Below are 10181 nucleotides of genomic sequence, written 5' to 3' on the forward strand. Positions count from 1 at the left end.
AGTCTCTGAACTTATCGATGCCCTGTGCTGCACTCAACACCAGAAACAATGGAGGGATGTGTCATAACAAGAAAGGGAAGCTCAGTTACTGATGTGATATTGTCACAATATAAGGGATTATATTTTCCCCAAATTTTGCTGAAAAATACACGTGAGTCCAGGGAAGTTTGAAGTATTTAATTTTATCCTTTGTATGAAGTTGTCATACAAAAGGCTCCTTGAAATCCTGTGGTTATCTTAACTGGTTCTTATTTAAAGGTTATTTTTAATGGTATTACTTAGAAACTCCAGAAAATAAGGAAAAAGGAGAAATGACCTTGACTTCATGGCATAAAGACAGCTACTCTCAATATTTTGACATATCTCATCTCGGCCTTCATTCAACTATAATGCTCACACAATTGTGCTCATATGCCCTATACACATATGCTAATTTTACATTCTGATTTTTCACTTAATATTTTGCCACCTGTATCATCCCAAATTGCCTAAAACTCTATAACTCTCATTTTAAAGACTGAATACTGTTTCATTTTAGATATGCTGTTGCTTACTTAAAACATTCTCATTTTTATAGGACATTAAATTGGATTCTTTCCTTTCTTACTTTTATCTGTCCACAATGCCATTTATTAGCATTTTATTCATTGTATCTCCACCAACTGTAGGTAAAAATGATTGCTTCAACAAACTCAAATCATCATTGAATATTATTTTTTCCTTTAGGTTTGCTTACTTTATAGATAAAAAATAGTTTTAATTTACAATTTTTTATTACTCGGCCATTTTTTGCATATGGTTTAACATTTTCTCAGTTTACTTAAATATTTAATAAGCACAAACTAAGTGCTGGGTATTAGGAATAAAAAGACACGGTCCCTGCCTTCCAGGAATATTTGGTCTAGTGGTCAGTGTATTTTATTTATTTGTCACTTTAAGTGTGCATGTTACTGATGTGGATGAATTTTAAACAAAGATGAAGGTATCAACATTTGTCATAATTCTAGAAAATATTCCCTCTCAGTTTCTGGTTTGCCTTTTATTTTATTCTTTTTACTGCTTTTTACATACAGTAGTTTGACATTTTTATTTGTAACTTATTTCATTGTTTAAAGTTTAAACAGTCCTTCCTTAAAGTAATCAGAGAAAAATTAACCTATATTTTCCTTTATATTTTTATGGCTTAATTCATTAAACTTCCTGGAATTTATTTCGGTGTATTATGAGGTGATGTGCTACTTTTTTTTTCAAATAGCCCCATGATTTATTGATTGAATATTCATTGCCTTTAGCATTAAGTAGTGATAGTCTAAGCCCTATTATTAATCAAACTATTTCTACAGTTGATTCTCTTGGATTTTCTAGTTATAAAATTGTGTCATATATAAGGAATCTAAAAAAAAAAGAAAAAAAAACTGGTTCTATGAACCTAGGGGCAGGACAGGAATAAAGACGCAGATGTAGAGAATGGACTTGAGGACACGGGAAGGGGGAAGGGTAAGCTGGGACGAAGTGAGAGAGTGGCATTGACATATATACACTACCAAATGTAAAATAGATAGCTAGTGGCAAGCAGCCGCGTAGCACAGGGAGATCAGCTCGGTGCTTTGTGACCACCTAGAGGGGTGGGATAGGGAGAGTGTGAGGGAGACACAAGAGGGAAGGGATATGGGGATATATGTATATGTATAGCTCATTCACTTTGTTATAAAGCAGAAACTAACACAACATTGTAAAGCAATTACACTCCAATAAAGATGTTAAAAAAATTGTCTCATAAATAATGAAGAATGTTTCCCTTGACATCACATCATAGCATTTAATACTGCCATAGTATTAAAATATTATATATTTGCACAAAGATATCTTGCTCTAAAACATGTCTTTGTCTTTTGCTCCAGGAGCAGTACATTTTTATCCATCAGTGTGTGCAACTGATGTGGATGAAGAAGAAGCAGCAGTTCTGCATCAGTGACGTCATCTATGAGAATGTCAGCAAGTCTTAGTTCAAAATCCAGACCAGTAAGTAGAGAAGAACCCATCATGGGCACCCTGTCTTAGAACAATGGGAGAGGACATGATGGGATACGACAAAGGCAGCAGTGGCTATTTGTGCTGACTCTGACCCCACAGAGGTGGTCACAGGGAGGTGGTCATAGGGAGAGACAAATACCATAGCGGATCTTTGAGCTTCAGTGGGCCTTGGTTGGTGGGTGTGGCATGCAAGAGCTTCAGCAACTCATGAAGATTTGCCCTCCATTCCCTCCACCCTGAACCTTAAATTACTCTGATATTGGATCTGTGCCTGCAATATCAGGATATTACCATCCAATGCTATTTATCTAGATACTTTATGCAAACATTTTACTGACTACAAGCGCCATACAAGGGGCTACAAAGAAGACATGAGCTGAAGTAGACACCCCAAAGACGAAAAACAATATTGACAATAGTCTTAGGTTAGCGGAGTTTTCAAATGCCTTGATCTCATCTATTATGTGAGTACTTACTTGAGAGCATCGTGAAAAAAAATCATAACACAGTCAATGCCTCTTGCGCACGTTTTAACTAGGAGAGCAGATTTCGGAGGTGTAAGTAATCTTGGCTAAAGTAACAAGTAATCTTCTAACTCAACTCAGTAAACAGAGCATAGAATGTGTCTGAATATATTAAGGTTGGAGGGATCATTGACAGGGAGAGAGAGGACAAGGGTGCCTTGAGGAAGAAGTATGGAAGGATATGGACTAGTGAGTACCAGGATAGGATTAGCATCAGACCATTACATCCATCAACAAAGACAGACAGAAAGCACAAGGAGGCAGGAAGGATAAAGAATAAGGAAAGACAGACAGAGACAAATCTGCAGGTAGAGGGAAAGACAGAGCCACAGAAAGGAGGACTTGCACAGAGAAAGATGCACAGATAAACCCACGTCCACATGGGCTGTGGGGTTGAGTGTAATGAGAGCTCGTGATGGAATCAGGAGGCGGTCGCTGTACTTCCAGCCACAGAGCTGTTGATGAGCAGCTTTGCTCTCCCAGGCTGCTTACCGTCTTCCTCTCTCTCCCATTTACAGGACAGGACATGATGTGAACCCATCCTCCCTTGCTTCCAAGAGTTTTTTGGGGGGCTCTACTAGCCATTTGCTAAAAAGAGCCCTGCTTTGTAGTATGTGGCCAAGGAGATAATTTATCTCACAGAAGCACCGGGAAGACTTAGCCTTAAAGAGCCTACAGTGTCTTTTTGGACTCTCACTTCTGGACATTCAATAATGGACCAAATTCAACCGGACACCAGAAAGGTCCAGACGCTCTGCAAAGGGCAGGAAGCACGACACTTCCGAAGAGTTTCGCTGGCCCTTTGCTGGTTGGGCTGAGTTTTTTGTCGTTGTTTTTAAGTGCAATAATTTTTGTACGTGTGTGATTTTATCAGAACGTTGAATTGTTTTCTGCCCGCACTCTTGATCAAGCTCGTAGCCCAAGAAGGATCAGGAATTGTTAGTGTCAAATTATACCTCATTGTTAAAAAGAGGCATGGCCACACATGAAAAAATGGCAATTCTGCGTCAAGGAAATTGAACCAGTGCTATCTATAATCCAACATAAGCTACTGGGTCAGGAGTGGGGAGGGTGGATCGGGGGAGAGAGAAGGGTTCTTCCCACAGATCAACTGCGTATCTTTTCCAAATATGAAGAGCTGTAATTCAGCTTCAAAGTAGAGTAGAAAAAATATTTAAGTCTTAATTGTTTTAGTTCTTGATGTTTTTTTCTTATTAACGGCTCAGTGTTTCTTCCTTGGCCCTCTTGGACTAATGCCACTGTCCAGGTTCTTTTTCAACAAACTAGATCTGGTTCAGAAGACTTTGAAGTCTCACTCTTTAGACTCCATTGCTGTCTGAGCAATCTTGGTGCCTAGAGTTTGCATTCCTTTTTCTGTTGACCTGCATACACGTAAAAGCTATTTCTTTGCGAACTATAGGCTGTGAACACGCACTTTCTTTCCCCCGAAGAGCTGGGAATTTATGAAGTTGTGGCAATGAACTGCAGCATGCTAGGACAATGATTTGCCTACTTTTTTGGGGGGTGATATTGTCAAGCGTCTCCATGGATTCTGACAGAGATAACTTTCTGTTTCGTTTTCTTTGGGGTTGTTGGTTTCATTTTAACCTGTGTAACTAGCAACACTCTATTCTTTGCATTTTGTATAATTACAGTACATAATTGTGTCTTGTGACATGAACACTGTCAGAATGGACACAGATGGCATCCTGAAGCCTGTTACTTTGTGTCGCTTCCTGAGAATGAAGAGGTGATGGATATACAAAGGAAAACATTTTGAGTTGAAAGTAAACACAAGCTTGCTGCTTCACTGGAGCAGTTGGCTGTCCTGAGCCTTCCTGTGTGTGTTTCAGGAGGCCGTGTCCCCCTCTCTGTGCATCCGCCCCTCGCCCTGGATCCCCGCTTTCCTGCGCATCTCCATGAAGCCATGTACACATCGTCAGTTTCACATTTTATCAGTGACCTTTGTAATGGTAAAGATGCCAAGTCAACAGCTCTGCACCCCACTGTCTCTTGTCACCAAGGCCTGGCCACAGCGGAGCCTGGCACAGTTCTTTGCAAGACCTGGCCAGGCAGGGATTCTCAGGTTCGCCTCGTGGGGAGGTGGGGAGGAATGGCAGAGGCTGTCCAGACCCCGCAGGTTAACAGCTTGGGCTCCCTGGGTGTTGCCAGCTTTGACTCGCCCCCGCCTCTTCCTCCCCTTCTCACCTCCCTGCTGCCACCTTCTTCTCTTCTCACTCCCACCCCTTTAAGTCCCTTCTTGGGCATGTTAATAATGTACCACTCCATTCCCAAGAGTACATGTGGCTAAAGAAAAGTAGCAAGTGTATGTGTGACTTCCTTAGGTTTTCGCACACGGACAGGTCAGGAGTGAAGTAGGTAACGTTGGGTGAGCTGATAAGACACCTGCTGGTGCTGGTACATTTCCCATGTTCACAGACTGGAACTTTACTTCCCTGAAACTTAAAGCACTTTGTAAATATTTTATGATTTTCTTGAGCACCCCTTCCAGGTAGGGATCAAATAGTCCCAGATCAGTTTTCCCAAAAGAGAAGATGAAGTATCCAGAGTTAGACGGAAGCCTCAGAGTTTAGACGACAGAGAAGTCACACCAGGCACTTTACCAGATCATTCCTTCAGGGGTCTCCACAGCCGTCACTCTGTACATCACTGGTCCACCGGTGCTCCTGAAGTGTACAGTTTATGATGGGAAAAGCATCCATCTGTCTGAAGACTTGGGTTTCAATCCCAATAGATGACTTTGAAATGTATCTGTCCTAAGTCTCAGTTGATGAACTGTAGAATTACCTACTAAAAGCACCATATTTCACAGGTGTAAACGGTATCAGATCTGATAATTCACACAAAGGTGTTTTGTATCTTATTCTTTCATGTACCCTAGGGGCCCCTCGAACCAGCTTAATTTTCACTCCAGGATTCAACTCTAAGAATTCCAGACAGGAGGCAGCTAGGGCCTCTGTGTTATTAATTATAGTGTTATTTGTAATCATCTGTGAAGTGCTACAGTGCACTGAACATAGAGGCATTTGCACAGGCATTCATAGTAGCCTACATGGTGCATAGAAAGAGCTGAAGATTTTGGAATAACAAAATATTTAACTTTGAGTGCTACTGAGATCAAATTCCTTGGCTGCAAAAGCCAATTTCTGAAGTTAATTGAGAAACTACCACTAGACTCTAATTTATAAATTTAATATCTAACACTAATACATCCATACCTACACATTCATTGTATGGCTTTATTTAACTTGAAAAGGAAGGAACGTGATGGATGGCAACTTTTTGGGGGGACAGTTCTAATTCGGGATTGACAATTTTCCACTACAAAGTCAACACTGCCCCCCAAATTTAAAATTAGAAAAATTAGTAAGGTTTTTTTTTCAGTTCTTATAAAATCTTTAATCAGATTCTATAATCGTTTCCCTTTTCTAAAAGCTGTCCCTGACCCCGGAAAGGGGATACATCTCTCAAAGAAGGCTGTGGTGTCAACGGGTAAAGCAGGGGCTGGAGACTTTGGAACTGAGTCTTTTGCAGACCTTACGAGAGCTACTTGCTAGGGGATTGGCTGTCAGCCAAGGGGGTAAAGTTACTGAATCCAATCTCTAAGAGCCAAAATCCTCCCTGCTTTCTAGCAAGGAGGCCTTCCTTTCCACCTCAGGAAATGTCTGATGTGATGTGCTTCAAATTAGCTGGCGCATTTCCTAGCTCACTGATCACGAGCCTGGGGCCTGGCCCAGGCTCAGAGCTCAGAGGCCGTGCCCAGGACTGAACAGAACAACCACTTTGGCCAAAGGAGTTAGAAAGCAACAAAACCTAACACACACAGACTTCTACCTTTGGTTTTTAACAGCCTCTTTTGGATGCATTTGAAGGAAACTTGAGCCATGATCTCTCTGACTCTTGGCCTTCCACAGCAGCAGGAGTTTTCAGTTTCACTTGATGCCTATCACAAGGCCTGATCCTGGTGGGTCACTCAGTTAAAGATGGAGGATCATGTTTAGCTCTGGAAGTTGTATCATGAGGGACACGAACAAACTGTTCGGGGCAGGGTCACCTGAACCCTTACGACCTTGTGGAAAACAAAGGCCATAAACACAAGACCTGGGGCAAGTGGGGCTCTTAAGCCTGGGGTCAAGGACGAGTCCCTAGTTCATCCAATCATTCATTCAACAAATATATGTTTATCTAATCCACGGAATGAATGAAGCAATCAATCAAGGAAAGATTTTTTGACCACTTGCAATACACCAGGCACCAGAGACACAAATGGTGCCATAGGCTAACTTGTAAAACTATGTTGTGGAATCAGAGTCTGGTTGTTGTTGGAAGGACTAAGAAAGCATGAGACAAGTCTTTTTCAGCATTTTTCACTTGTATAGCTCAAATGTTGTCAACCTTCTGCAGTCACACCAGTAATAGTGGTACACCTTTTTTCCCAATGGCTTAAGGACAGGAACACCAAGTTCTCATAGTTTTTGTTACTCATCAGGCACCACAGACCCTGACATGGTCCTCCCTTCTCGATGAGAATCAGCAAGCTAGCCTTCTCTCCTACTCAAAAACACTCTCCATCCCTGGCAAATGGCTAGTTCTCTTCTGTGGAACACTTCCAGAGAGCTTCTGGAATTGCCACCTCCAGGGCAGCCCATCACTTCATTCCTCAGAAAGCACTTTCTTCTCTTGGTTACACATCTAAGGAACTTACTAACATTAAGGATGGGGATGGGATTGAAAGTTCTAACCTCCAACCAGCCCCCGTGCTTTGGTGCTTTCCAAAAGTTTTCTCATTTACATAAGCTCAGGTGTGGTTGAAAGGGTTTTGTTCTAAATATCCAGACACCTTTACTGCTCTTATCACTTGGGAAATTCCAAGGGTTTTAGGAGTTCTAAATATATATTTAGGAGCTCTAGGGACAAAGACTAAATATATATTTCCTATTACAAATCAAAATATCACAGGTGTTCCAAGCCAAAGTGAGAAGTAAAATCCAGTTCTTCTGATTTCCACCCAGGTCCCAAGCTGTCTGCTATATGCGTGATTCTCAATGATTAGAAGTTTCTAACTTTAGCCAAATGTTCATTCGTTCACCAAATGCTTACTGAGCAAAAATGCTATGGACCAGGAACTGGCCTGGGCCCTAGGAACACAAGGATAAGCTCCGATGTCTCCAGGCAGACAGCAGGTGGAGGTGAGGCTGATGGGGTTAAGGCAGGTAAATGAGACGAGACACCCTGGAGCCCCTGGGCCCTCCCTCCACTCCTACCCGTGGCTGAAGCCAGCAGAGGGGTGATCTGCAGAGCCCGGGAAAGCCCCTCACGTTCTTGGACGGACGTATGGCTCTATACCTCTCATGGATAGAGGCTTGAAGTCCAAATCGACTTTCCCATTTTGGTAAAAGGGCAGGCACTGTGGCACTGACCAGGGCTGCCTTGACAGAGGCCGGCTTTTAAAACTTTCCACTTGAGAAATAGTAAATTTCTAGCCCTCAAAGAAAATCATTTGTTGACTCAACATCCCATGTCAGGCACCGTGGAAGGGGCTGGGGCTATGAAGATAGATGAGACAAGGTCTCTGCTTAGAGGAGTTTACATTCTAATAAGGGATATTAGAATGGGAACTAAGGGCAATAGAGTGGTACAGAGGATGTGGTAGAAATACATAAAGCAGCCAATGTAGTCCCAAGAGGACAGGTGATTTCTTTCTGGAAGGGTCAAGAAAGGCTATACAACCATGTTAAAGTATTAAAGACTGCGGAGCCACATTAAAGAATACTAATGCTGTACACTCACCCCCGCGTGCAGCGAGCATTCAAAAAACACCCACGGCGTCAGTGACCAGGGCCCATGTGGGTAACCAAACCTCTGAACCTGCCTTCTGAAGCTTTTCTTCTTGGTTGACTCCAAAATCAAAGTTTCTTTCCAGGCCTCCACAGACAGCTCCCTTGCATGTGTTTTTCGGCAGAATCAAGTAGGTTTACTGTCACTGCAAATGTAACCAAGCATATTGGGGTTACATCGCCCAGGCACTTGCAGTCAGTTCTGTTCACTGGGAGGGAGGAGAAGGGGTAGACTGTACTCCCTGGCCCCTAGGCCCTCAAAATCTGCCAGGAGCAACCTTCCCTGCCTCTCCCTCCCTCCCCCCTCCTCTATCTACCTATCATCTCCGGATAGAGACGGTGGTGCCAGAAAGATGGAAGGGGGCTGGGTCCCTGAGTTGCCACCTGGAGGAGAAACCCCCACCGGCACTGGCCCATGATGTGATCCAGTAACACATTTCTACCGCGTCGTCATGAGATGCTAGCATCGTCGGCTATGGCAGTCAACATGCCCTTAACTAATATGGCAGCTCAAGGGTAACCTTTACAACTATGTTCCATCTCAGTAACGGTGGGAGTTTTTCGGGGCAGTGGTGTGTGACTACCCAATAAAATTCCCAGGAGACAGAACAGAGAGAGGGTAACCCACAAGGCAAATACGGGCTCAGGAAAAGGCCGCAGAATCATGATGGATTCTTTTAATAAATAAACTTTTCTATGGAAATACATGTACTCTTCTCCAGAAGTGGTTTTCCTCCAAGTTAGATCTCTCCTTCTCTCTCTCTCTCTCTTTTTTTTTTTTTGTAATTGTTGTCCATTTCCAAACCCCGTAACAAGACCATTACTCAGGAAACCCACTCAGATTTTTGAACCACATGCGAGGCTACTGACTCTGAATCTGAGTCCTGGGTTTCAGTGAAAAGTAGGCCCCGGAGTAGGTCCACATCAATGAAAGCTCAAATGTACAGGAGGCCGTGAGGCTTGGTATGTGGGGAGATTCTGAGCCTGCGTGTCATGGTAAGTCCAGAACAGTGGAAAGGAGTTCAAAGCCAGCTGATACAACATAATTTTGTTCAGTTCTGAGAACACCAAAACATCCACAGGGCTGTTTCAACAGGAAACGTTAACTGCAACCACTGCTGCCTTTACAAACACAAAGAACAAAATCGTCTTGGAAGGGTTCTTTCATGTTCAAAATCAACCGAATCACATCCTCCCTTAACCAATGAACTTGGGAAGCAGGACAGCACAGGGCCCAGCAGTACAGCACATGGAATGGTTTAGAACAAGGGACTGTGTGGATGGAGAGAAATTCAACTAAGACTCTGCCCCTGACTGTGACTCAGTGGCCTCATCTGTGAAATGGACATAGTGATGGTAGCTTTCTCACAGGGCTTCAAAAAATAAAGAAGATAATGTGTGAGGGGCTGAAAACAATTCCTCGAATAACTTAGTATATTACATGGCTCTTCAGGACAAGCACGCCTCTCACCGTCTCCAAGGGCCACCTTGGAATTCTTGAATACATTTGATAAGAGCATCTGAAGCCGGTGCCTGTGCTGGGCTGGCTCAGTTTCCCCAGGGTGACACCTGAACTACCCCGTCCCCTTCCACCCCCGACAGTCACGGACCCTGGGATATAAAAGAGGTGCAGCCTGTGACCCAAGGAGGACCCTCGTGCCATAGGCATATGGTGCCAAACAGGAGCTGATCCTCTAGATCAGAGCCCTGCACTGCCCACGCCTGGCTTTCGACTTTGATTCTCTGCTACCAAGTGCATCACAGA

The 10181-nt window shown here is 43.2% G+C and overlaps 1 protein-coding gene across 3 annotated transcripts in view; it reads left to right on the plus strand.

Moving 5' to 3' along the window:
* The window catches only part of PTPRO (protein tyrosine phosphatase receptor type O), a 233484-nt gene extending 224361 nt beyond the window's left edge, over positions 1-9123 (plus strand). For all 3 annotated transcript variants that reach the window (XM_059935363.1, XM_059935361.1, XM_059935362.1), the window contains 2 exons: positions 1902-2022; positions 3077-9123. In XM_059935363.1, the coding sequence (XP_059791346.1) occupies positions 1902-2006 (105 nt within the window). In that variant the 3' untranslated portion in view covers positions 2007-2022; positions 3077-9123. The remainder of the gene's footprint in view (positions 1-1901; positions 2023-3076) is intronic.
* Positions 9124-10181: the final 1058 nt, after the last annotated feature.

The sequence above is a fragment of the Balaenoptera ricei genome, chromosome 10 (assembly GCF_028023285.1).
Source record: "Balaenoptera ricei isolate mBalRic1 chromosome 10, mBalRic1.hap2, whole genome shotgun sequence".
In the NCBI taxonomy this organism is placed as follows: domain Eukaryota; kingdom Metazoa; phylum Chordata; class Mammalia; order Artiodactyla; family Balaenopteridae; genus Balaenoptera; species Balaenoptera ricei.